This window comes from Falco punctatus (assembly GCF_963210335.1).
Source record: "Falco punctatus genome assembly, chromosome: 9".
Taxonomy (NCBI): domain Eukaryota; kingdom Metazoa; phylum Chordata; class Aves; order Falconiformes; family Falconidae; genus Falco; species Falco punctatus.
Window position 1 is genome coordinate 33,218,309 of NC_137589.1, and position 27,990 is coordinate 33,246,298.

A 27,990-nucleotide genomic window follows, 5' to 3' on the forward strand; every position below is an offset into this window, starting at 1 on the left:
GGCTCGCCGCGGTGCCTCCGTCCCTCTCGCGCCGCCGCCGGCCGAGCCCCCGCGGCTCCGCGCTACCCCCGGCATCCCCGGCGGGCGCCTTCCTGCCGCTCTTCCCGCTCCTGCCCCGGCTGCGGCTGGGCGTGACCCACGGCCGGCATGAAAGTCACGTCCCTCGACTGCCGCCAGCTGAGGAAGCTCCTGCGGAAGGAGCCCTCCCGCTGCCTGGTGCTGGACTGCCGGCCCTACCTGTCCTACTCGGCCTCTTGCCTCCGCGGCTCGCTCAACGTCAACCTCAACTCGGTGGTGATGCGGCGGGCCCGTGGCGGGGCCGTGCCGCTCCACTTCTTGGTGCCCGATGCGGCAGCCCGCGCCCGGCTGCTGCTGGGCGGCGAGGGGGCGGCGGGGGCCGCCCGGCTGGCGGCCGTGGTGGTGCTGGACCAGGGCACGGGGCACTGGCAGAAGCTGAAGAAGGACAGCACGGCCCAGATCGTCCTCAACGCCCTGCTCTCCAGCCTGCCGGAGGCCGGGGCCAGGGTCTGCTTCCTGAAAGGTGAGAGGGGCGGCGGGCAAGGGGGGCCGGGGTTGGGGGAAGCGGCGCGGATCGACCCTCAAAGCCTCCCGGTGGCGGCGGCCCGGCGGCGCTCCCGTCCGCCACCAGCGCCCCTCAGTTAACCTGATTATTGGTAGAGGGCAGGGAGGTAACGCCGGGATTTCGTTTCTTTTCCACCCACTGGAAATAAATCCCGGATAGACTCTGCGGGCTGAGCCGAAATGCCTTTCCGCTCACCCCCGCCGCGCGTTTAAGAGGCTGATGGAACGCAAAGAATATTAGGGAAGAAGAGCAGAAGTTGCAGATAGTCAAAGGGAGAGGGGGGGCAGAGAGACCGGGGCTGCGTGGAAAACGAAATGGGCCTGACAGATGAGAGAGAGCCGAGGCCACCGTTTCTTGCTCTCCGCCCGGTGGTGACACGGGGCGGCCCTGACCCCGGGGCTGGGTACCCGCCGCTCCTCCCGGGGCGGAGAGGCTCCCCCCGTCGCCGGGCATACCGGGGCCGGTAGGGGAAACCCGCAGCCGAAACTCCGGGGCTTGTCGCGGGACGCGTATTTTATACAGCCGTTTGATTACGGTTCTTTGTTTTCCTTCCGTGTAACCCGGGGATAATAAAACGATTTAAAAAAGAGCAGCCCGCCCTTCCCCTGTCCTCCCCTCCTTTCTCCTAGCAGTGCCTTTGTCCGTTTGCCGTCCCTGTTTTCTCAGCCCCACCTTGCGCCCCCGCGGAGGGGGCAGTGCCCGGCCCGGGGGCTCCCTCCCCAACCCCGCACACCCGGCTGCCGCGGCCACCCCGCAGTAGGGGTCTCTGCACACCCTCCCTCGCCATAGCCTCAGGCTATAAATGCAGGAGAAAACCAGGCGGTGTCTCTTGAATAAACTCTGCCCCCGTGCCCTCACCGGCCAGGGTTAATTCACTTTTATTAAGCCTTCCATCACCCTAGTTTTTGTCCTGATGTGCCCAGTTTCTGCCTGCTCTAACGAGCAGTGCCCGCAGGGCATCCTCGCCGGGGCAGAGGCACCTCCCGCCCGGGTACCGCCCGGTGCCGAGGGGGGACCCCCAGGGCGGTTTGCCCCCAGCCTGGCTCTGTGCGGGCACCCCCAGCCTGCCCGGGAGTCGGGCAGGCGCCCCAAAAGCGGCGCTAGCGCTGCTGCGAGGCAGGGATACCTGCATTGTGGGGGGCCAACCAAATCCTTGGGGTCCTCATTAAAGCAGAGTTGAAGAAACATCTGCAACGGCACGCTGGGAGGTCTGTGGCCAACCAGGGGCTGAATTAAGCTCTGCTGACTCTCAGCCCGCTCGTTCAGCCCCAAGATCGTCCTTCCCTCCTCTATGTAGCAGCCCCAAGCTTTGAAGTGGTGACTGTGGCTGTGGGCAGTTTATCTGGGGTGGGGGGCTGAGGTAGACTTTGCTTTGTACCTTTTGTGTGTTGCAAAGTGTCTTATCTTAAAAGCCTGACTATTTGAGGCTTAAAAAAAGATAGCCCCTTAATGGATGGGAAAGCTTCCTTGTTTTTCTGCTGCTGTTCCCCTTTGTTGGATGGTCTCAGGGTGGCAGGATCAGGCCCATGAAGTCGGCAGCTCTGTTTCAGATCTGGTGTGGCCAGAGGAGCTGGTGACTCAGTGGGCAGCACTGCTGATTCACTGGGGCCGTGGACCCCCAGGAAGCTGTTGCAGTCTAGGGGAAGATCTCTGACATGTTGGGGATATAAATCACCCTGAAGCACTGGGCACTGGCCAGGAGAAAGGGTTCTTTGGGGGTCTGTAGCACCCACTTTGTAAATAATAGGCTGTAAAACCACCAGGAAAAAAAGCTCCTTGAGGTTCCCCCTTATACTCCTGCTCTCCCTGGATGTGGGGGAGCTGGGAGGAGGTGTTGGCTACTTAAGGGTTAAGGTGGTCGGTCTCGCCTCAGAAGCTGCAGAGATAGGATATGAACAGGTCACCAAGCCTCCTGGGGATCTGGCCCCAGGGAGGGTGGCTAGTGAGAGCCCTCACAAGCCAAGTTGCATGCCAAGCCCAATTCCTTCCCTTGCTTTCTGGCTTCCAAGGGTTTCGTGTGTCTTATCTTTCATCTGTGTAGGTGCAGTTTCATTCTGGGTGAGCTCAGCCCCAGCATGGAGAGAGTGCTTGCGTGGTGGGGGGAGAGCTTGCAGAAATATAAAATAACGGATCCTCCCTGGGTGCTGACAAGGATTCTATTATTTATTGATTGAAACCGAAGCGCAGCACAGCTCTCTGTGATGAGCAATCCAGTATTTGCAGAAATGACCTCAGGGAAGCTAGGTTGAGTGGGGAGGGGGAAGAGAGGAGATTGCTGGAGGATGGGATGAGGAGGTGACTCACTTTAAGAATGGTCTGCAAATATCCTGATCCCTAAGGCTTGTAATTAACCATTCAGCAGCTGCATGTGTTAGCTGCCCCAGAGACGAGACATGCATGTCTGTCTGAACACACATGCTGCTTTGGCTCCTGTGGATTTCTGTGTTCATTCAAGAGTAAAAACAACACAGGACGTAAATGGGGATAGTGGCTATTTATATAAACTGGACATCTTTTTCCTATGTGATGGCAGTGGGGGGCAAAGGGGAGCTAAAGTCAGCTATGCAAAATGAGGATTTAGAAGCCCACACCACAAAGGGCAGTTGGAGATGAGGAGAGCAGAGGAGTCTGGAGAGTTGCTTGTGTGTGTTGGCTTTTCATGCTGCAAGTTGTTGGGGATATCAATTTATCAACCCAGTTGTTGGGGATATCCATTTTATTAATCCCCCTTATGGTCTCCATGGTCACTTGGCTGCTTATCCCACTGCCTCGTGCTGCGAGCTCTGGGGTGAGCTGGCTGAATGTGGCTGGGGAGTAGGAGGAAAGGTGCAGGTACCCTGTGCCAGTTGACTGCAAAGTCACCCTCCTGCCCTCCGTCATGGAAAACAGACTTTCATCATGTTCAGTGGGCTTTGGATTGTGCCAGCCACTTGCAACATGAGGACCCCACGGCAGGACTGAGTGGGCGACAGTAGCACGTCATGAATTTGAGCATACATCTGCTCAAACACCACAAACAAATGCGACACCAGCATTACAGGGCTGAAATGTCAGTGGTAGCTGTACCAGGCAGCCCTGGCAGCGAGGGTGGTGGGGGCCCTGTGGCCGCTCAGATCTTCAGCGCTTCCTTTGTTTCAAAACCCTTCCTCTTGCACCAGGGCACCCACACCAACACCGCTTATCAGGGCGAAACAGTTGCAGGTGAATGAATCGCATTGGAGCGTTTGCTTTCTGAGCCTTGTTTACTTGAAGGCGGTGCTCAGGATTATTGAATCTAGCTGTTCAAGAGCTTTCACCGTGCCTTTCTGTTCTGAAAAAGCACAGGTGGCAGACATGTGGCACACCACATACATTTCCAGGCTGCTTCTGCTACCTGACTTATTCATGTTCATTTTGGAGATTGTGCGCTTCTCTGCAGCGTATTCTCAGCCTGGAAACAGGCAACGATTTAGCTGACGACAAACTTTGAGTAACAATGTAATAATAGGATTAATTCCTTTTCATTAGCAGCGCACTGAATGAAACAAATGCAGTACTTAACCATGCAGAATAGCTCATGTGGGGCTATTCAGTTGTCAAATGCTGTCACAGGATTTCATTAAGTTTTATAGCTGTTATTTAATAGAATGGTTTCAGTGGGGTTGTCTTCGTTACCTCTCTGTCTTGTGCATTGTGGTGATTAATGACAGTTGCAAGCATCCCACTCTTGTGTTTGTCCATTCAAAAATGCAAATAAAATATTTCTTATGTTGTCACAGCCTATATAGTAATGACAGATTTAGAGAAGATGACTCTGGCGTACAGATATCTGAGTCTCAAACACTGGAAATAGTGCTTACATAAAACCTGGGGGAGGGAGTTTAATTGCTGCTGTACTGGGCTGGGGTTAATGGTTGCCAGACTCAACAGAATTACATTTGCTAACAGTTTTAATCTGGATCCACTGGCTTTTGGCAAGTTAATAATTGTCAGTGGTATCGGAGGTTTTTCTTCAGGTGCCCAAAGCCTTTTAGACAGACCCATTTCCCCAGGGGAGCGCTATCATGCACTAACCCCCCTGGGGCCCATCGCTGTGCAGCACCAGCACTACCCCACTGTGTTGCAAGCACTGGAGCTTCATTTCTCCACCACATTTAATTAAACCAGTTTTTGGAAGTGCAAATACTAACGTTAGGTGTTTTGTTTTGTTTTTTTCTTGCCCTTCCCTAGGGGGATATGAAACCTTTAACTCGCAATATCCTGAGTGCTGCGTGGATGGAAAACTCATTTCCCCAGAGAGGACCGAGGCAGAGAGAAACCTCGCCGGCCACTGTGAGAAACAGTGTGCCAACCACAAACCTGCTTACGACCAGGTGTGTGTCCCAGCTGTGGTGGGTGACCTTCCCCTTGGGTCTTCTCCCTCCTGCCACTGGACTTTGTTAGAAGCTGGCAGGGTGCTAGTGGCCCTCATGCTGCACAGACCGTCAATAAGCTGTCGCAGTCCTGGCTGGCAGCCTGTGTGTCGAACAAGGGGCCCTGTGTGTGCTGCTGGTCAGCATCACCTCTTGCCTGGCTCCAAAATTAGGCAACAGAAGAAGGAAAACCACCCTATCTGGCCCTAAAACTGTACTTGTGACCCGTCTTTATCACACAGTCAGGCAGTGTGAACCATGAGGAAGGAAACTGGCAGAGGGGGCTGGGGCTGTGGGGCCACTTTGAGAAGAGGCGGCATCTCTCGACAGCCACCTTTGGGCAGGGGGAGCGGGGTTTCCACAGGGGAAGTTGTCTCGTGCCTGCCTGGCCCAGGGAACGCGTGTGCCCTGAGATGTCAGCTGTGGTCGGGTGCTTCCGCCAGGATGCACGTTCTCTGGCGCTGGGGGAGCCCCCGAGCGATGCCCCTCTGCCCCCCTGGGAGCGTCTCCCACGCCAGGCGGTCCTGGCTGTCCCCTGTGTGTGGGCATGCAGCTCACAGCTGGGGGCTGGTAGCAGCTCTTGCGCATCATGGAAAGTTACCTGCGGTCTCCAAAACCCTTGTGTCAGGTGGTGACTTTTTTCTTTTGCGGTCTTGTCACCCAGCCTTCGTTTGTGCTGAGGAAGGAGGAACCGAGATGACATTTTGGGGCAGATGACGCAGAGGGTGCTGCACCCTAGGGAGGTGTGGGGAGCCGGGGAGCCTTGTTCCAATTTTTTTGCTTTGCTTCACCTCTGGAGATGTGAGTGGAGGGGCTGAGCCCTGGGCTAAGCTAGAGCAGCCTTTTCCTCCATCCTCTTCCTCCCTGCTCAGCTACAGCTCGCCACCTCACCCATATTTCAGAAAAGCCTCAGAGGGGGCAGGCCTCACATATGAAAACACTTCAGGTGCACCCCAAGGGGCAGCGCTTTAAAGAAAGCCAGGGATATCCTGCATGCAAGTGGGCTGAATCTGACTTTGTACCTCACAGATGTGGACAAGAAAATGAAAACCTTTTTCCTGTGTGGGCTTTGCCATTGCAGTGGTTCACTGACTGGCAGCAATGGGGTCCAAAAACACCAGGGAGGGAGGGAGCGGGCATCCACACAGGCTCCCTTGCCCCTCTCTCAAGTATCAGGGCTCAAATGCCCTTGAAAAGGAGTTACATGTTTCTGTTCCTTCTCTTCCAGGGTGGTCCAGTTGAAATCCTGCCTTTTCTCTACCTTGGCAGTGCCTATCACGCTTCCAAGTGTGAGTTTCTTGCCAACCTGCACATCACAGCACTGCTTAATGTCTCCAGGAAAAGCTCTGAGTCCTTCAAAGACCAGTATTGCTACAAGTGGATCCCAGTGGAGGACAGTCACACGGCAGACATCAGCTCACACTTCCAGGAAGCCATTGACTTCATCGGTAGGTCCAAATTAACAAACATCCAAATCTTCATGTCTTTTAATTTATTTTAAAATACATGTTGGTGGGAAGGACACATTATTTTATGTTCCTAGATGTCACAGCAAAAGTTTAAGCTCCCTTCCTTCCCCAGCATCTCTCCTGGCAGAGGGATTTCTGTGAGGAAGGTAGGAGGAGCAAGGTCTCTGTCCTTCTGTCCAGGCTGGAAGGCTAGGGAAGGAAAATGCCTCCTCTTGACTGCTGTCAGGCAGACAGGGCAGTGAGCTGGTTAGCTTTATTTTCTTTTCAAAGCAAGCATAGGTGTAACTTCAGCATGACAGGGAGTGAAGAAGCGTGATTGAATAGCACCAAAGTCTATTGATTCTTGTAAAGGAAAAAACCACATTGGTTCCTTGGACTTGCATGGCAGACCCTGTAAAAGCCAGGTGAAGCAGAGTTAGCTTATCTCAGGACAGCAAGGCAATATCCCGAAGTCAGGGTCTTAGAAATCCAGCGTCTCCCCTTATCACAGAGCTCTTTCCATAATTCCTTTTGATCATGCTGGCTATCTCACCCTTTAATCAAATACCGCAATACATAAAAAACGAGGAGGCCATCCCCTCCCAAACCTTCTTGGGTAGGTGAGCAGCACACCAGCTGGGCCAGGCAGCGCAAGGGAGAGGCTCCTGCCTGAGAGGCACAGGGTGGGTTAGTGGGGTGGAATAGCTTGGGCCTGGGTGGAGATGGTGTTGAAATTGGTGCTGTTACTCTCCAGGAACATTTGTGAGAGAAACAAAATGTAACTCCAGTTACAGACCAGCTGACATTGCTCAGCTGAGTTTGAGTCCTTCAACAGTGCAGGCAAAATTACAAACACTTCACCTGAGGGTGCTCTCTGAACCCTACCCCGTAAGAGGCTTCTTACAGCTTTTGGGGAAAATGGTAGTTCACAGCACTCCTCTGTCCCATCCCCAACCCCTTCAGATAGTAGTTGAGTCATTTGACAATTTCCCAGATTTTGAGGATGACTTTAGTTTTCACTTTCTTTTAAATTGGGTGTGTGGTGTAGATGCTGGGGATGACTCAAATCCACGTCTTATTTTGTGCAGTAGTTATATTTAACTGGTCATGGTGGCACCAGTCCCCCGGCAGACAATTGAAGACAGGCAAATGATAACTTGCTCAGCTCTGTGTTGTTTCACTGAGCACTACACTCAACGCAGTTATCCATAAATTGGAGCCTGAACATATTGCTCAAGTCAATAGAGCAGAGAACATCTATTTTTGAACTGTATTTTTGTGTGGAAAGGACTTATTTTAAGCACGTTCTCTTTAATCTAATAACAATCATTGTGTTGTGTGAGTAACCACAGTGGCTCCTGTTGTGTAAAATGGGTGCTTTGCATAAGCCTTTTATATCCTGACTTAAGTCCAAGCATCCTTTGACCAGGCTGTAATTAGCAACTGCCTACCAGTTCTTGTGTGCTTTGTGGTGAGGCCCCAGGGAGTGAGCTCAGCCTCTCCACCCAAGGGTACCCACCAAGGGCTCAACTCCTGGTACTGCTGCCAGTTGCTGCTAACTGGCCGAGCAGGGAGTTAGGTTGGGACTTTATAGAAAAGAAAAGTTCTGGTTTTCCTAGCAAAGCTGATGAGAAAGCAGTCCTGTAGCTTTTGAAAGACCTGATGTTGGGAGAGTTGGCCAGGCTAGGCTTGGGTCAGAACTTTGAGCCACAGACAGAGAAATGCAGGTACAGCAAACACAAGCATTGCCCAGATACCTGATCTCTGTCTCACAATGCTCTGCAAAATCAGCTGTTCCAAAGAGAAATAGACACATGGGAATGAGACAGGGAAGGACTTTCCTGAAAAATACAGAAAGAACCAAATTGGGATCCACAGATTCTGAAACCTATTGTCATCTGCAGCTCTGCTCCATCTCAGGCTGGGTTTTGTCCCCCTTCCTTTTTAATCTGTTACCCTTAGTAGCCAACAGAAGAGCAAACCTCTCCTTGCTGGTGGACTGGCTGTGTGCCATGCTCCACCTCCAGTGCTGGGTGCATGTTGCAGTGTGCTCTCCATCCCCAATGACAACTGATGTCTACAATGACTTTTTTTCCCCCTAGATTATGTCAGACGAACGGGGGGAAAGATCCTGGTGCACTGTGAAGCAGGGATTTCGCGCTCTCCCACCATCTGCATGGCATATCTCATGAAGACAAAGAAGCTGTGCCTGGAGGAAGCCTTTGACTACATCAAGCAGCGCCGGAGCCTGATCTCACCAAACTTTGGCTTCATGGGCCAGTTGCTACAATATGAGTCTGAGATCTTGTCTTCCACTCCCAGCCCCGCCGTCGCCTCGTGCAAACGAGAAGCTGCGTCTTTCTTTGCAGAAGAACTGACATTGGGCAAAAACTTTGAAGGCTCATGCTTTGCCTTTCCTACCTCAGTGTTGAGTTCTGTGCCCATCCACTCTCCTGTCCACCAGCTGAAACTCAACCCAATGACAGCATCTTCGTCCTGCTGAACACCGTGGGAGACTGGAGCTGGTGTGGTCCTCTGATCTGAACTGTGACCCCAACAAGAACATTTCATGAACGTGCAATAGAGAAACCTCGACTTAGTCTGGGATGGAATGGTTGTCATGGGTCATACATCCCATATGCTGTGACTGTAAGACACAAGTGCTCTAAATGTGGCAGGTTTTTTGAACTTTTATTGTCCTTTTTTTAAAAAAAGTGCTTTTTTAGGTTTTTATCCAGAGTGTGCACCCACTACTGTATTTTCAGATCCCTGGGGAGCAATGAGAAATCAATTTAGTATGTTCTCAGTTCCCATATCCTTCCCTTTTTATTTTTGAAAAGACCCTTATTTAAAGTTTCAAGCAATAAACAGCAGCAGCAGGGGAGAAAGCAAAACAAAAAGCACGACCTTTGCAACTGCAGAGGTGGTGGGAGTGAGTATCTGTTCTGCTTTCTCTCTGGCTTTTCTCCTTTCCTCTCCTGTGTCATGTTTCAGGGAGCAAAGGGCTGGGGTGAGGGAGGGAGCTCCTTTCCCAGGACACTGTTGCACAACCAGGTGAAAATCCCCTTTCCTCCAGTCTCCCACGTGTCAGGAGTTGACCGCAGTGTAACTGGATACCAAACCAGACCATGGATCCATTCAGGTGTGGCATTTCCTGTGCTTCTGCATTTGCCTTTGTACTGGATGTGCTTTTAGCTAAAGCAGGGGACTTAGCGGAAGCCATCAGGCTACCCTGCTGAGCTATTATCCTCCCATCTGTTAGAGAAGAACAGCCCTAGAATACTTGAATGTGTCCACAAACCTCATCAGAATTACTTCCCATCAGATAACACTGTAACTGCTGGATTTTACACCAAAAAAAAAAAACCAACCCTGACAAGCTCAGCTCCAAGCCAACTCTTCCACTACCCCTTCCCAAGTGTTCCCAATGTGTATCGTGTGTGGTCAAGTGGTCTTGTTCAGTGTTATGTGGCTTGCTTAGCATGTGTGGTCACCTAGCCAGCCTTTGTCTGTGAAAACTGGTTTCTCTCTCGCTCTTATGGGCTTCTGTGTCTGCAGGGAGCTCAGAATAAGCAGGTCTCTTTGTCTGTTGACCTTTTTATTTTTTTTTAATATGTATGGGAAATGGCAATAATTTCCAGGAGATCTCGTGAATGTGAAAGAAAGCCTGCAATGGTTTTTATGGCGTGTACAAAATAATAAAGGAAAAGTCAGGAAAAGAAAGTTTTGTTTGTTTTGAGTGAGCTGCAAAAGTGCTCCGGCAGAGCTTGGTGATGGGAGAGGTCACCTGAGAAAAACACCATGGCCCAAAAATGGTGTTAAGGAGGTTGAAGAGGGGGGTAAGTAACAGTGGGCTCTGTGCTGGAACTGTCCAAGGTGCATCTCTATGGAGGGCAGAAGGTGAGGGGGAGGATTGTTTTAAACAGAATGATATGAGTCACGGTGGTGTCACTTCCCAGCAGCCTGTAGGCACTTCTGTTTTGATTCACGCACCTTTTACATGAGATCTGCCATGTTGCTGAAGATGAAAATCTGAACTAGGCACAGCCCCCACTTCCCTCCTGAGCACATGCCATGGGATGTTGCATGCCTTGGTGTGACACCCATGGGTGGCCTGTGGCATGCTAGGGACCTGGGCATGTGGGTAATGCTCATCTTTTCCTCATTTTTTTTTAATGAAAAAATAATTTCAAGTGCCAGCACCTCTGAACTATTTCATACCCCTTTTTGGCTGGGAGTTTTTAAGCTCTTTCTGGCTCATCACTGCAGCACATTTATAATCTGTGTTTCCAAGTTATCGAGTCAAAATTTATGGTAGATGTCTGGTTACCAAGTCTCTGTGCCCTGTGGGGCTTATCAATGTGTAGCTTCTTACCTCCAGGGAAGCAAATATGACAGGTGAGAAGCTTTCATTGGAGATGAGCCTTGGATTTCTTCCCTGTGTCAGGGACCTGGCAGCAGCCCTGCCTGGGATCTGGAAAACCTGAACATGGGAACCAGCAGCCAGGGAGGTGAAGCAGGTGATCTAGTAAGAGCAGCTCAATTAATTTTCTGAAAGATCTGACTGCTCCCCTTGGGGAACTCTGGAAAGTGCTCTCAGCTTCCACAAGCACCCAGGCAGAAAGGCTGCTAGGCTTAGTGAGAGTGGTTGCATCCTGAGCATGGAGGCCTACAGCCTTGACAGAAACAGAGCAGCCAAAGGTGCTTGTTAAAGCAGCATAAAACTCCTGGGGGAAGGACCAGCTTAGTTTCTCAAGTATAAGGAAGCTGAAACCCCCTGCAGAGCCGGTGATGTTTGCCATGGGAACCTGAAGAGCATAAGGCAGTGGGCTGAAGGGGTTAAGGGAGGGACTGCTGGCTTTGGCAAATTTGACCACAGCAGCTGGAAAAGATCACAGGCCAGGCGGAGGAGCTGAGTATTTAGCAGAGAGGGAAGGCAGCTGCTCTAGTTTTGGAGTGGGGCTCTGATCCCAAGCTTTAGCACAGCGTGTTGGTGGATAGCGTTGGCAGAGATGCTGGGCTGGGATTCAGCGAGGATGGAGGGCCAGAGCCCTGCGGGAGCCTGAAGAGGAGTTGTCATGCCTGTGCACAGGAGCCTGAGGTTTGTGCTCCTGCCCAGGGCACCATTCCCCTCTGCTTGGCTGGTCCCAACCCACAGGAGGAAGACCCAGCATCCAGGATAGTGGGATGTGCTCCCATGTTCGTGCTGGTGCCTGCTTTGCTGTTTCAGTGCTAATGTAAGACCTCTGCCCCCAGCTCAGCTCCCCCCTTGGCCACTTCAGCAGATCCCACCTCTCTGAGGGGACATCACAGCCATCTGACTGCAGGGCTCTGGGGTGAGAGTATGTGCTCTCCTCCCTCTCTGGCCACCCTGCTCCTATGGGCAGGGAGGAGCTGAGGACATAAGCACCAGTGTGTGAAGGTGAGTGTGACAAATCAGGATGGCACCTACCTGGGAGATGGGGTATGTGAGTCTGAACCCTCATGGGCAGGGCAGGAACCCTGTTTTTTTGCTTCCACACACCAGCACACAGTAGTTACCTCCATCCTTACAGAAAGGAACAGCCCTGACAGTGTTTTGTAGCTTATTTGAGCAAATTCACCAGACTGGGCAGGGTAGAAGATTTAGGGGGTTATTTTATAGCTGAACTGACTGGTTCCATGTGCCTGTGTCCATCTGCCAGCTAACCCTGGAACAGGGATCTCGGAAAAAAAGTTTTGATGGGAAGTAGACCTATGTAGCTGTAACACCAAGAGGAAGGCTATAGCCAGATGCTTTCAGACAGCAGAAAAGATGAGCAAGGGAAAGATGCCAGGAATGCTGTACCCTTAGGCAAAGCTTTGATTAGAGTTTATCCCATATGATACCTGAATCCAGAGAAGAACCATCACAGAAAAGAGGATTTTGCAGGTTCTGCTGCCCATCAAAGTGCTGGTTCAGGGCTGTGCTGGAATGTGAGCATCTCCATTAATGCTCCTGATGGTGCACCCTTACAGCCTGAACTCCTTGGCATCAGTCAGGAGCTGCTTCAGACCCTGGTGTGGGACTGAACAGGGCTTGTGCCACATAGCTTTTGGTCCCTTTCTTTTAGGCTTGCAAAGAGCAGTCATGTTGCAAGCATGAATGCTGCTGCTCAGCCCCTGTCTACTTTGCACATGCTGCCTTTCCTTTTGCCTCCAAGACAAACTCTTCAAAAAACTGCCACAAAAAATACATGTCTTTGCATGGTTGCAAATCAGATTGTGAAGAGATCTGGGGTGGGGGTGGATGGGTGGGTGTTGTTCTTAAGTGTCCCTATGTGTTCTTTTAGTCCATACATTTGTGATGTGTTTTGCAACCTATGCTGGTTACAAAGGCTTCACCTGCTTCTCTGATTAAAGGACTTTCCAAAACGCAGAAATTACATCCTGACCGGGATAATCCAGGTAAAAATGCACCTGCTCCATGGGGAGTTAATATTGAAGTGGCCATCCCCAGTCCCTGAGCAACACAAGGTAGGTAGGTCTTCTTAGCATCTTGCCTTCTGGTGGTGAGCTTCCTTTTTCAGGAGACAGAGTGTGAATGAACAAGGTATTCTGCAGGCATTGCTCTGTGTGTGCTCAAAACAACACTTGCCTAGCTGGGAAGTCAAAGGTCCAAGTGTGCCTGTAACATGGCAAAAGTAAGTGAGGCTCCAGGCATAGTGAGTTTGACCCCCTATCTCCATTTTTCATGACTTCATGCTAATTGGAGAGGAGACACGCTGCCAGCTCACTCTATGGGGAGAAAAAGGCAGGAACCAATTTACAGAGCCACATAAATATGGAAGTAGGATTTTTTTTGGCGTGGGAGGTGTTACCAGTACCACACATTACGGTTCCTTGGCTTTATCATATCGTAGGCTTTTACCGAGACATGAGTAAGTTCTCTAAATAAGGAATATGAAAATAGCTTGTGAAATAGGTTGAGTCATCAGAGAAAATCAAATGAAGTTCTGATACTGGGACCTCAGTTGTAAAGTCCTACTTTGTTTTACCATTGCATTATAAACTGTGGGGTCGTTTCAACCTGTTTATTTCAGCTTTAAAATTCAAAGTACTCTGACATCTAAGTAAGGCTTACCAAATGGGTTTGTTTTTCTATCAGCAGCAGTGATGCATCCCTATGCATTCCACCTGTGAACACTTGCAGGAAATGTAAAGTTTATCAAGAGAAATGGCTTCTGTGGTTATAGCTGAAATTCTCAGCACTTCTCCCAGCTTTGACTAGTTATTAAAGAGGATTTATGGCCCCTAGATATCCCTTTCAAGTACTAACCTACCCCATGGAAGTCACTGGCTATTATTCGTAGCTCCTGGGAATCCTAGCAGGGCCTGTCGTGCTAGGAGCTGTACAAACATCAAACAAACCCAGAAAGCCGGTAACTTGAGACCAGGGGTGATCGTGGTAACTAGAAAGGTTGAAAGAAGCTCCAAAGCCCCCTAGGGACAGCACTGCCCTAGCACTCATACTTCTCTTGGGGTTTTTTTGCATAAACCAGAATAGGACCCACGTTAGGGAGACCATGGGTGGAAAGCAGCTCTAGGAGAAAAGCATGCATGGGATCCATGGGATCCATTAGACATGCTGTACATGAGTGGACGTGGGAAACACCTGTAGTATAAATCCTACAGCTATATGATGTAGGGTTCCCTGCCCCAGCCTCAGCCCATGCTTGCTGCAGTCATGACTTGGATTTCAGGATCGGCAGCACATAAAGGTGTCTGATCTGCCGGGACTCTTAGATGCTCAGAAATGACAGGCAAACTGATAAAGACCTCAAACCCCTTTGGCATAACCATTTTTCCAGATTTGGTTTTACTGAGGTACTTATGTTAGTAAAATTACTCCCATGGACCAGGCTTAAGTCTCCCAAGTGAAACAACAATGTAGTTTTTCATGGACTCTCCCTCCCCCCCCCCCCCCATTTTTTTTTTTTTCTGTGTCTATGTGTGTGAATAGTGGTTTATTTCTGTCACACAGATACTCCATTTCTGAGATTCCTTTGTAAAGCAGACGGCATTTGATAGTGAGTCATCTCTTGTTATTAAATTGCCCATACATTGTGAGCTGCCTCCAGGCCCTGATCCAAAGACTATTGCCTTCAGTGGGGAGGACAGCTCCTGAACACAATGGTCTTTGGATCAGGCCCTGGATGAATCTTCCTGTTAAATCTTTATTTTAAGAAACTGTTTGTTCTAATTGGAACTAAACTGACTGCTGCATTGGAGTATGAGGTCTACAGGACTCGAACTGGAACAACGGGTATATCCTCTCTGCTCTGATGCCTCCAATCATGTTAAGTCAAGTTAACTGGAAAATCAATTGACACGAATTCCAGCATGACCATTAACTGCCATCCGGCTGGGCCCTGAGGGGCTGGCCAACATGAAGCAGATTTCTAACAGGGATGGAGAGGAACTCTGTATATTCACCTCCTCAGGGTGCTATCAACCCAAGGTCTCCCTAGCAATGCCCATGTTGCCCTGAACAATTACTGTGGCTAACGGAGAGCCCAGGGGGTCAGGCAGTCTGAGATTGATTGTGGGCTCTGCCCTTGGCTTTCCAGGGCAAGCAATGAAGCTGCTTTGTGTGCTCCTGCTGGCACAGTCACATTTCTCAATGGCATAAAGGAAGTGAGTGAGACCTGGACTGACCAAGCTGACCAGATGGATCCCTTGAGTATATAGAAAAGAATTGTAGCAGCAAAAATGCGTTTTCCGCAGCACAGCTCATTTCTCCTGCAAAGGATGTTTCTGCTCTGTTGGTAAAAAGCAGACCTTTGCTGATGTAGCTTTGCTCACGCAAGAAGCATTTTACTGCTAGAGTGAACTTGAATTTCTCGCTAAATTTTTCTCACAGGCTTATCCTCCTTATGTCTTTGCTCCCTGCCTTGCATCAGGGATAATGATATTGATCTCATTCTGAGAAAGGCATAAAGCTTCTCAAATGTTTGCAATGCACATTAGACCCATGGACAAAGGCTATCCTAAGCACAAAATCTCGTTACCATGATGCATTTATTGTACTGCGCTTGTAATGCCATATGTTCCATATTACAAGAGGGTTTGCTGTTTTCGGGGGAAGGGGGGGGGATCTCCTCCCCCCCCCCCCCCCCCCCCCCCCCCCAGGGTATAATGTTTTACTTGGTTGAAAACAAAACCAATCGGGCAGCACTTTCAGACAACCACCGCAGGGTAGAGCAGCCACTCTGCCAGGAAGCAGGCAATGGGAGCCCTGGGTGGGTGGCAAGAAATGTGTGTGCTACCGAGTGCTAAAGCATTGACATGGTTCAGTTTACTAAATCCAGGTGTGAAGAGCAGCTGGTTTTCTGGCAGTCAACATGACATATGCAGGCGGATATGCTGGCGAGAATTGATCAGGGGCCACCACTGGGGAGAAGGAGAAGGTATGTTGTTCCCTGCACTGTTAAGTGCTAAAGTGGCTCCTGGCAGTTCTGATTACCAAACCCAGCTGTGAGGATCTTTTTTGGACTGGAAATGTGACTTGAATGTGACATATGATGATGGGGATATGCCTTGGCTGTGTGCATGGTAAGAAGGGGGAAGCAGAAGGCTTCTGCATTACTGGCTACTGCCCTGCTTGATGTTCCAGCTTGCAGGATCCTGGGGAAAGGTGGTCAGAACAAGTCAGGGGTGTCTGCGGGCAGCAGGAGAGGCTGCCAGCAGGCTTCAGACAGTGTTCCCATCTTGGTTTCTCTTTCCATTTCCTTCTCTTCAGGCCCTGTCCAGGATGGAACTGGGGATGCCAGCGGAGACAGCAGGCACAGCCGGCCAGGGCAAGGGGAGAACATGTAGAATAAATGGTGAGACGTTTCCTCACAGGGCTGGAAATATAAAAAAGATGTCCATTATCTGGACGAGACTGTGACAAGCTGCACTGGTGAAGCCTGCCAGCTAGGGTGTGATAAGAGGAGGATGTCCTGCTGCCTCTGGGCTCCGCCTGGGAAGAACCTGAGAAATGCTGAGAGCTAACAGGGAGGGAGGTCCAAGATAATCCCTGGGGCAGTGGTTTGTAGTTTCCATGATAAAATCGCTGGAAGTTATCTTTGCTTTCTTTTGATCTTCAAAGGGCAGGAGGAAATTTCACGCTTAGAGGAGGCCACCCGGTGTCAGGTGAAGTTGCTGCATCTTGTGAAAGTCGGTCAGATGCCATAAGGTCAGCAGCTCACCTGCCTTAGTGTGAAAATGCCTCCCAGAAAGGAGTCTGCCTTTTCCTGGGGCTGGTTTTGGTGCCCTGGTTAGAAAATCACATTTGTTTGTGGATCTAGAGGCTGCAGACAGATGGCTCAAAGAGAGAGTAAAATCAGGCAAAGGGTTCTGATGCAAGTCTTTGGTTTGGATGTGTATTACTTTGTTGGGTGAATGTGGCCAGCCAAAATAATGATTTTTGTTCTAATCTAATTACAAATTTATTGCAGTCACCTCCTTCCAGGGTGTTAATGAGGAGCAGAGGCAGGAGGAAAAGGATTTCTCAGTATTTCAGGATGCTCTGTGGAAATCAGATGTCTAGTCTGGCATCTCTGTCAAACATAATTTTGTCTGTACTGGCCACAAAGACTGAAGAAGCTGTCCCAAAATGAGGCAGCTTTGGTCACAGGCCCACATGGGCTCTCTCTGCCTCTTGCCCCACAGACTGGCTAGCCATGTGTGCCAAGCTCAGACATTCAGAGACTTCTCTACATCTACCCACTAATTCCCCCAGGGAGTCTCTGTGGCCCTCAGTTAGTCTGTGTCTTGACACTGCTGGGAATGGGTTGCAAAATATTCCTTTGGTCAATGATATCATCCAACCAGCAACACCTCTGAGGCTGGGACAGGCACTGCTGCTTCCCCTTCGTCCCTCACCCACTCTGCTATAATAGAAAAAAATCAGTCTTTCTGCAGACGCAGCTTCAGAGCAGGCAGCCAGTCCCGCAGATGGGATACATATATTTATGTCTGTGTGGCTCCATTACTGCTGAGATGGCATTTACTGCTCACTTGAACATGAGGACATTCTTTGGAAGTAAAATTGACTGTTGTTAATTTACCTCCTGATCTCTCAGGCTCGCACTGCTGTCTGAACTGGTGATCTTTCACCTGGAGTTTAGGATTAGGCAGGTCTTCAGAAATCACCCTCACTGATGATTGATTTTGACAAGAACCAGTTGATCCTGTCCTCCCAGGACTGTCTCCAAGCCCTGCTAGTGGATGGCCAAGTGCCCCCCTGGGAATGTCATGCAGCCCCCCAAAAGCAGCCACCCCCTGCCCCAATGCCTGTGAGCTGGCGCCAACCCTGCTCTGCTCCAGGGCAGCCCCCACCGAAGCTAAGGTGTGCTGTGGGCTCTCACCCTCACTACTGGGGCAGCTATCAGATGCAACAGCTTTGTGAGGTCCAGGGTCCCTGATTCGCTTCTCCTTCACACCTGATCCATCCAAGAACAGGTCTGAGGGTGCACCTGGGAGTGTCCTCCAATACAGCTGACCCTATAAACAGCCCACTGTGGAGACCCTTCCCTATGACAGGGGGTTAGAAAAGAAAACCCGCTGAGCAATGGTTTCTTTAACAAAATTTCCAAATGCAACAAAGCCCTTTGTTGCATCACAGCAAAGTAAAATACGGACGGTTTCCCCCCTCCACAGGATGTGGCCCCTCTTGCCCCATGGCAGGAGCTAGCCTGGCCCACGCCGCCTGCCGGCAGAGCTGCCAGCATGGCCCTGCCCTGTCACCCAGGCGTGTAATTTGTTTCGTGTGTATGCAATGGCTTGCTTTATAAAATTAGTGAACCAAGTGGAATTAATTCAACCACAACCACACTTTATTTATAGAGAGGCTCTGCTGAAAGATGATGAGCATAACAACTGCTTTCCCTTAATAAACCTGTAGCAGATTCATTCATCATGAAATGCATCCTTTTTAAAAGGAACCTTTTTCTATTGTTCATTTTACGCCGTCGTTTTACCCTGCCACTCTCTTCTTGACAAGCATGTTACCTTTCTTAAAATGTTGTTGGATTAATGGGTTTATGGATGAATACTTAACAGTCAACAATAATTATTTACCTTTACACGTTCAAAGGACTATAAAGATCAAGAGAAACTTTTTTTTGTATTTTTAAAAAGAAACCGCCTGGCTGTTTTGAGTTGTTTAAAGTGAATAGAGTCAGAAAAGAAAAAGCAAAGAAAGACTCGGGTGCTTTTCACGGTCAGCAGAGCACCCACCGTGAGGAAATAACAGGAGAGCTTGGCAGGTCTCCTGGGGCCTGACGGGGTGGCTGTCCTTCCACTCCCAGCAGCTTATAAAAGGCATGGCAGCTGCCTCACAGAGAAGAGCTAATGATCCGCACACACGGTGCCAGGCAGCAGAGGAATACGGCTACCCACTGCCTGGCTGCCTCCTGGAGCTGGGCTGGCAGGAGTGGCAGAGCAGATACTGCTCTGCTCTCCTTGCCTGAAAGGAGCTGCGGCCAGCGGCACAGGATCGCTCCCACATCACAGCAACAAGTGCCGTTATCACCACTGATTGCATGTTTGCACTTTGTACATAGGTATATGGACGCCTTATGGCCTATTACCCCTTACACCATATCACCCCGGCACCCATCAGGGCCCACTGTGGTTGCAGGCAGGGAACAGGGGTGTCTGCTGCAACATCCGCACCAGAGACAAAAAAGAGCAAGAAAAGGGTCTGTGGGTGGTGGGAACGGGTGCCCACCATTGCACATTGCAACACAGATATCATGGACTAACGCTGTACAACCAGCATCTGAACCTGTAACTACATCCACCCCTTATCAAACAGAGCTTTTTAAGGGTCTAGCAGGCTTAGGGCTTCCTGTTCTACATTTTTGGACAGGCAGTTTCTCACTGCAAGGATACAGGCATTTCTGCAGGTTTTGGTGAGGGGTCAGACTCCTGCATTGCAAGGTGACAGGGGCGACTACAGGGCTTTAAGACCAAAAGAGCTTGGTAATAGTGCTCAAGAGAAAAAGTTTTCTTAGGAAGGAAACCCATGTGTGGTTGGCTTGCATGTGTTTCAGAGTAAGCGCTCCTTGTTCCTCAAAAGCCTGGTGGGTTGAATACACTGAGAAAGATGTGCATGCCCAGGTCTGTGGAGGGCTGTTTTTTCTCACTTGACCTGCTAGAAACTCCACTGAATTCAAAGGTTAGAGAAAGATGCACTATGCCCTTGCTGCCTTAGGATTTGAGCTTGACATGGCTAGTTTAGGAGGAGAGCTCTTCTTGGCTGTCCCACAGCTACACTGCTTGACCTTGGGTGAGATATTTTCTCAACACCTCTGCTTAACAAGCTGAAATTAGAACATCATACCTGTTGTGTGTTCAGAGTGCCAGTAAACACCATTTTCTGCAGGGCCTAACCAAAGTTTCAACCAAAGCCTGGTTCCCTGGTTTGCTCCTGAGACTCTGCTGGGACACCAACACTAAGGAGAAGTGTCCCCAGCAGTGCTCTGCCTCCCCTACCGATTTCAAGTGATGAAGCACAACTGATTGATGTGATGAGCCTACTGGTTTCTACAGTCATTTAGAAAAGGCAGTAAATACATCAGTGATTGCAACCATTCATGAATGAAAGCAGTTTATACACATGCTGGTTCACCAATGAAAGTGGTAATAAAGAGGTTAATAATACACTTAAAGCACCTTTTCCCCCCACAATATGTTTAATGTTTTTTCTAAGAGAAATCTTACTCAGAAGAGAGAAGAAAATACTATGGACTTGAAATCCTATCTATATGTTCCCATTAAGCTTCATGAAAGAAATGCCTGTTATATTTGTATGCCGATGAAGCCTAGATGAATTAAAGCAGTCCTTTCTAATACTTATTTTTAATTCTACCCTATTTATAGAAAAACAGTACTTATAAAACAGGGCCATAGAAAAAAGCCTGCAGCACCTACTGAAGCGAGGTGAGCTCCATGCGTACCAAGCACTGATTATATGCTTGCAGGTTCTGAATAAACTGCACTGGTTTACTAGCTGCCAGCTTTCTGCACTCCTACAGCCACCACAGCTTGACAGAATAAAAACGACATGCATCACCCTTGGGATGGGTGCATATTTTCACCATGGACTACAAAACCAAAAGAATAACAAAAAATACAATACCTGCCCCACCCCTCCACTCCCTCAAATGCAAATCTCTAAAAGCTATGTGACAAAACCTGTATGCAGGGGCCTGTTTTTGAAACACTCTTTGAACTACACAATCATTTGCCGCTTAATCCTTAATGAATACAGTTCCTATTTTTGCAAGCACATCACACTGGTAGGAGTGTTTGTTGATGAAATATCAGTAAGATAGATTTTATTCCTATGAATAAAGATAACCCGGTGTCTCTGCACATCTGTATGCACACATAAGTCATCTCCAAACTGCAGAAGTATGCTGTATATCCAAGGTCCTCAAGAGGGAACAAACACCTGGGGATAAAAAAGATCCTAGATCCTTATTTGTGCCTGTTCATAATACAAAGGGTGATGCACTTCTTGGTACCTCAACAACAGCAGGCCCTCTGGGGCACCAGATGTGGACCAGCAGGTTGTAGGATCTTGGCTCTTAGATCTTTGACTCAAGCCAGCGTTTTGAAGAAGAATTGGTGCATCCAGGCACAACAATGTCAGCGCAGCAGACAAGAGAAAAGGCAAAATTTTCCTCAGCTGATGGCCACCCCATGACTCTGAACCCCCTCTTTAGGGGAGGAGTTAAATCCTTGCCCTGGTAGTCTGTGATTAAGTGAAAGTAAGTTTCTGAACTATAAAGCAAAGCTCAAAAACATGACTCAAGGCATCCTGTACTAAAAGCAGAAGAGGAAGAGGAATGACTTGAGAACCTGTTAAATTAAAAACAATAGATGCCTATTACTGCCCTGAGAAACAGGGATGATTAACTCAGGGTGGTCCCTCCACCTGTGGTCTTTAGCAGGAGAAGAATGTTAGTGAGGAGATATCCCAGCTATTTCTTGTGGCAAAACCTTCTCTAGATGGTTTGTGGTGGTTTAACCTTGGCTGAATGCCAGGTGCCCACCAAAGCCGCTCTGTCACTCCCCTCCTCAACTGGACAGAGGAGAGAAAATACAATGAAAGGCTCGTGGGTGGAGATAAGGGCAGGGAGATCACTCAGCTGTTACCGTCTGGCCAAAACAGACCCCACTTGGGGAAATTAGTTTAATGTATTAGCATTCTCAGGATAATAAGAAATAAAACCAAAATTTATAAACACCTTCCCCCCAGCCCTCCCTTCTTCCCCGGCCCAACTTCACTCCCCGTGTCTCCCGTCCTCCCTGAACGGCGCAGGGGCTGGGGCTGGGTCAGTCCTTCACACACTGTCCCTGCTGCTCCTGCCCCCTCAGGGGGCTCCTCACACTCTGCCCTGCCCCGGTGTGGGTCCCCCCGCGGGCGCAGCCCCTCAGGCCCAGCCGGCTCCAGCCCGGCCCCCCCGCGGGGTCACAGGCCCGGCCAGGAGCTGCTCCCTGCGGGCTGCCCGTGGGTCACAGCCCCCTGCGGGCACCCTGTGCTCCGGGGGTGGGCCCTGCCCGGGCTGAGGGGGGGGGATCTGCTCCGCCGTGGGCCTCCACGGGCTGAGGGGGGATCTGCTCCGCCGTGGGCCTCCATGGGCTGAGGGGGGGATCTGCTCCGCCGTGGGCCTCCACGGGCAGAGGGCACAGCCTGCCCTGCCATGGGCTTCACCCCAGGCTGCTGGGGAATCCCTGCTCCAGCGCCTGGAGCCCCTCCGGCCTCCTCCTGCACTGGCCTGGGGGGCTGCACAGCTGTTCTCTCACATATTCCCACTTCTCTCTTCCCCTACAATATTTTTGTTGCACATTGTTTTTTCCTTCTTAAATATGTTATCCCAGAGGCGCTACCACCATTGCTGATGGGCTCAGCCTTGGCCAGTGGCGAGTCCGTCTTGGAGACACAGGGGAAGCTTCTAGTAGTTTCTCATAGAAGCCACCCCTGTAGCCCCCGTGCTACCAAAACCTGGCCACACAAACCAATACAGTGTTTCAGCAGAGGTCAGACTGCGCGGCCTGCTGTGCGGTGCCAATGGGGTCTCAAATGCATAAAACATATTGCTGTTTTCTCCTGCCTGAGTGCTTCACAGGGTGATTTTGAAAATTACCGAGTTTACCTAGAATGTGTAAATCTATGCAATTTACTTATATGCAAATATTTACACAAAACCGAATCTAAATAATTCTTTCAACCAAATATAGGATGTTTTAAGTGTACTGTGAGGAATACTGGGGAATTCGACTTCCCCTTCTTTTCTAAACTCTCTTTTCCCCCATGCCAGTGAGTCCCATTGGATGGGGCAGGCTGCTGGGAGCCAGAATACTGGCATCTGTAATTCACTTAGCCGCAGAAAAAGAGTAAATTCCATTACACAAACCCATCCTAGAAAGATGTTGTGAGACCCATTTAAAGATTTTAAATTCCCTGATATCCTAAAATGAAAAGGATGTTGAAAATGCAAATGGAGACATGTTTTCCCCCAAGTACCATTGAACTAAGCTATTTAAATGTAAAAGCAGAACAGCCAGGCAGGAAATTTTAATTCTGAATGCGTTTGTGGAACAATCATTAATTGCTTTAGTTTATTAAGCACTGTGCTTTCTGAAGAAACAATGAGCCATTTCTTTAAAGGTGCAGGTGATATCTGTAACAATAACTTCCTGATGGTCCTTTAGTAAAATCATTTCATTACATGGTGGTTAAGAATGCTTGGGACTGGGGAGATTTTCCCATTAAGCAATGGAAGTAATTTATCCACCTATTATTTATTCTAGGAGAAGTAGGAACTAGACCATTCTGTTTAAATCTGATTTTTATTACTGTTAAGAGGATCAGTACAGGAATTGTATCACATGTATAGAAGCATTGGCTGCAGCTGCATTGTTTAAGGAGTACTATCAAACTGAAAATTGTGTTTTCTCTGAGACGTCATGCCCCTGCTGTTGTCACAATAACACCTGAAATTACTGTAACTGAAAGAGATTAAAAGAAAATTGTTTTTCTTCCTTCATTTTGCTTGTTTTGTGTGTTTGACAGCCTCTCAGGGGAACTGAATAGTGGCACTCTGGGAGATAAAAGAGTGGGTACAGACTCAAGCTAGTATTTCCATTTTCCTGAGAATATTTCACACCATTCCTATTACTTAGCTCACTGCGGGCACACATTTGGCTTTGCCCAGGCTTTTTGCAGTGGACACAGAGCTCAGCTCTGAGGCATCGAGGCCTGAGAGGGCACCTGGGCCCCACGCCATGGCACCTTGCACCCAAAGGATGCTTGGCCCTGCCGGACACGGCTTCACCTTGTCTCGCTGGAGGGGCTGTGCTCGGCAAGGAGCAAAACGGGATCTGAATAAGCTAAAAATTGGAGAAGGGCCTGGAATGCCCAATGGCCTTATGCTCTCAGCCCTGCGCAGCTAGGAGCCTGCAGCCTGGTGGGATGGCCAGGCAACGGGCGCACTGGGGGTGAGGGGGCGCGCTAGGGCCCAGCCGCAGGCGCTTAGGCTGCTAATTCCTCTTTCGGGATTTTTTTTTGTTTTGTTTTGTTTGTTTGTGTTTTTTTTTTTAATTTTTTTTTTTTGTATGATCCTCCAATAAAAGACAGCCCGGGAGAGGCCTGGGCACCGCGTAGGCTGCGGGGATCAAACCGCCCCCGGCCCCGCAGCGCCCCCTGCAGCCGCGAGGCGCCGCTTTCCCCCGCTCGGCTCACACTTGCCTTTGGCGCCCAAACTGCGCCTCAGGGGGAGAAACCACTTTTCCCAACTCCCTGGGGGGACCACCACCGCGAGGGGAGGCACTGTCCTCCGCCTCTCCGCTTCACAGCACCTTCGAAAGGGCCAGTGAAGCACTTTAGAAGATGAAAGAAAGGAGGACCCCTACTGTCCTTTGCGGTGCCCCTTCTTCGGCTGAGCAAGGGCGTGTTTGCTGCTCTGCTCCTCCCCCTCCATGTCGTGCTGAATGGTTCGCGACGGGTCGGGATGGGGGAGGCTCCGCCGCCATTTTGTTTGCGTGCGGGGTGAGCGGGGCGCGGTGCTGGGAAGTCAGGAGAGGCTGAAGGGGTGGGGGGAGGCGGTGGCGGCGGACACCCGGGGTCGCGCTGAGCACTCGTAGCAGGAAGAGACGGTGAGAGCGGGCTGAGCGACGGCAGGAAGCACCGGCGCAGGCGCCTCTCCCATTCTCACCCAGACATGTACATCAAGCAGGTAAGTTGGCGGGGTCCAAACTGCCCGCCTTGTGCGGTGCGGCCTGCGCCTGGCGGGGGCTGTTTGGCCCGGTCTGCTCTGCCCTGCCCCATGCCGGCGCTGAGAGGGTCTTCAGCCTCCGGTGAGCGGCAGAGCTAGGTCCCGGCCCGCAGCAAGAGGCCCGCTGGCTGGTGGCAGTTCCGAAGGCCTTTGGTTGGTTCGCTGTTCTCCCGGGGGGGCGACCGCGGGCCTCGCTGAGGGGAAACCCACCCGGCCCAGCCACGGAGTAAGTCCACCGTGTCGGCTGCCGGGTGCCTTTCCTCCCCCGGTTCCCCCGACTGGTTTCATTCATTGCAGGTGTGAAGTGGCGTTGGGGGGAGGCCCTCTTGGACCCGGGACTTGTCCGCGGACTCTGTGGGGACCCTTTGGAGGGAGCAGCGCTGCTGTCCAGGCCCCCCAGGCGGTGGGTGACCCACGGCCCGGAGGCTCGCACCCACGCGAGGCTTGTACCCAAACAAAGGGTAGTCCTTAGTAGTCAGGCGGCATCTTTCAGCTGTTAAAGTTGTGGGTTCGCTTATTTTTTACTTTTTTTTTTTTTTTTTAATCTGATTTTTGTTCAGTGAGGTAATGTGATTGTATTTGGGGTTTCAATGCAATCTGGTTCTGGCTGCCCGATCCACCAGTAGAAACAACAGTTAACGGCTTGTATTGTGTTGATGCCTTAAGCCTCCGGGCATGGACCATTTAAACTATTATAAGTCATTCTTGACAAGTAATCTACAGCTAACGTTCAGTTAAAAAGAAGGTCCTTGTATGGACCTTTTCCAAACAGGTTTTATGACTGAGGCGGTCTTTAATGGTACTTCTCTAGTATATCCTTGCAGTCATACTGCATAGTATGGATGAATTTTTATGGCTGCCTTAGTACCGCTGCCTGTGCACGTTCATACAAAGCCTGGTAGGATTCACGTTTCTCGGTGAGCTCAAAATTGACCTGACTTTCAGACACCGTACTGGTATCTTTATTAAGAAGAATACTTTTATTATTGTTTGAAATTGCATGTGCTACATATAAATCAGGTTTTCATCAACTGTCTGGCTGACTAGGGAGTATTTCAGATGCCTTTTGATCATATTTTAGTAAATTAGTCTGTCATTGCTGGTGCACGCATAGCTTTAAAGTCTTTGAATAAGAATTCTTGTTCTCCAGATTCGAATTGCACAAAAGTAAACAGTAGTGAAAATACATGGAATCAGACAGAAGTCCAAATTAAGTCAGAACAGGTGAAATTAATTGCATCCGGGAAAAAAGAAATTTAGGTGCTTAATGACCAATGCTGTTTTAGGAGCTAAAGAGAGTGTAGCAACGTATGAACATGAGAATAAAACAGATGAGGGTGACTTAGATTCCACTAATATCCTTTATTTTGTTGCTTCCCAGAAATAATTCCTGGAGTTTGGAGATTAAAATGTAAGTCTTGATCCAAGGCTATAGAAGGCAATAAAGTAGTTAAGAGGTGTCAGAATATGTAGGGTGGATGAAGGCTTTTTTCTGAAGTTCTGTATGTGCTTTTCAGATACCAAGTATTACGCTCATCTTCTGGAACGTGGGTTATTTTAATACTTGAAGATGTTGTTATCCCAGATCTGGGCTCTTCACCCGATGTGCAAGAGCTGATTGATCCACACACAGAGTTGGGATACTTGTTTCCTGTCTTTGTAATGGGTGCTAGGTGGTAAATCCACAAAGCTAGCACATCTCTTAACACATGCTAAAACATTGTATACATTTTGAGTAATCGTTTATATTATGTCACATTAATTCTCTCTGGTTCTTGGGAACCTCATCTCCATTTAAAGATACAGTATTTTTTTCACCATGCAAGTTTTGTGGATGGGGGCTTTATTTGCTTGAGAGTGAATCTTTTAGTATGCTTGTTAGGATAGTTCATTCATAGTTCCAGTAATTTTCTGTTTGTAGACTCCTTACCCCTTTGTTTCTTCTTGAGCTTATCAAGTTACTTCCTAGCTTGTTGTATTTGTGGTATCTATTCCTTCTCCTAAGGCCGTGTCTTGCTCACTGTAAGGGTTGATTAACATCCTCTGTTTTTCAAATTCTTTCTTGTTTTCTTTAGAGTAAGTAATTCTTGTATCAATGTGAGAGAAGGGATGGCATGTTCAGAAAAAAAGAAGATGGTGATGGGATAATAGACCTTGCAAACAAAGTCTAAAAAACTTCACATTGTAAACTTCATAGTAATAATAAGTACCTTGTAAGATGTTTTGCTGTCTTCCTAACAAGTAATTCTTAGTTTATGATAGCTATCATGGTGAAACACTGGCATTATTTTAACAATATCTTGCTTCTGTTGGGGAATAGCTGGCCAAAGGAGGTAATGATTAAACTCTAGTCTTTTTGTAAGCATTCTTGCTGAAAGATTTCAAACATCAAAACTTTTCAGATGGCTGCTGTCTCTCTGATGTCTTACCGAGCAAAGCAAAGCTACTGTATAGTCTTTCAGTACAGTTGTAATGTTTAGAAAAGATTGTTTAAATCTGGATTATGTATGATGGAGTTTGGATCAGTTTCACTGCTGTGCAGAACTGAAGTATAAGGATATTGACAAGGTGTACCTTGTGTGTTACTTCGCCTGGCAAACCTCAAATCTACTGAAATTGAATAGTTTAAATTAGACATACTGCTTCTAGATGACTGTTTCCTGTATAGTTCCTGAAGTTAATTGTATAGGTTTGTATTTGTCTATTTAGGAAGTGAATATGCTAAATCAAAGATAGTTTGCTTTTTTTTTTACTTTTCCCTTTAGGTTCCACACTAAAAAAAAACTAGAACAAAAAAGACTGTATTGCATGTATAATAGGTAGTCTGGTATAGCTTTTGTAGTCTGCAGTTGCTCTGCTTGGAGAATTTGCAAATAAAATTTTTTAAACTGTGTGTGGATTGCATTATAAAAATTGAGTATAAATCTGGCACTGCTGGGATAAGTGCTTGTTATATTAGGGGTTTATTTCCTGTATGTAATATGATGCAAATGCATGTATCTTCTTGTGTAGTTTGTTGCAGATAGACTCTCAGAACTCTTGTTCACCGTGCTTTGGCCTAGATAAGTATCAACATCTCTTGTGATGTGGGGGGAACAGTCTGTCCCTAAAGTGATGCTTAGGTGAAGGGCAAGTTTTACAATATAAGTTGCTGATCTTGAGCTGCAAGGTTGAAGTGTGTGCGGGAAGGGTGAGGGAAACCAAGTATATTATAATTGATGTAAATATTATAATAAACATCATAAAATTTGATGTAAATATCAATATAAACAGTT

General features: G+C 48.9%; 2 protein-coding genes across 5 annotated transcripts in view; both read left to right on the forward strand.

Annotated features, from left to right (window-relative positions):
• DUSP5 (dual specificity phosphatase 5) lies at positions 1-27,987 on the forward strand. Of its 4 annotated transcripts, none has more exons than XM_080402541.1 (7): positions 1-541; positions 4,793-4,935; positions 6,203-6,422; positions 8,525-24,676; positions 25,013-25,118; positions 26,097-26,126; positions 26,233-27,987. In XM_080402541.1, exons 1-4 carry the CDS (start codon positions 148-150, stop codon positions 8,923-8,925), a joined length of 1,158 nt encoding a protein of 385 aa, XP_080258667.1. In that variant the 5' UTR covers positions 1-147; the 3' UTR covers positions 8,926-24,676; positions 25,013-25,118; positions 26,097-26,126; positions 26,233-27,987. The 4 variants fall into 4 exon arrangements, with proteins under 4 accessions (XP_080258667.1, XP_080258668.1, XP_080258666.1 ...); XM_080402542.1 differs by having other exon boundaries at positions 27,728-27,987; XM_080402540.1 differs by having other exon boundaries at positions 26,097-27,987.
• Positions 24,539-27,990, forward strand: part of SMC3 (structural maintenance of chromosomes 3) — a 28,070-nt gene continuing 24,618 nt past the window's right edge. Inside the window, exon 1 of the mRNA XM_080402522.1 lies at positions 24,539-24,676. Within this exon, the coding sequence (XP_080258648.1) occupies positions 24,662-24,676 (15 nt within the window). The 5' untranslated portion in view covers positions 24,539-24,661. The remainder of the gene's footprint in view (positions 24,677-27,990) is intronic.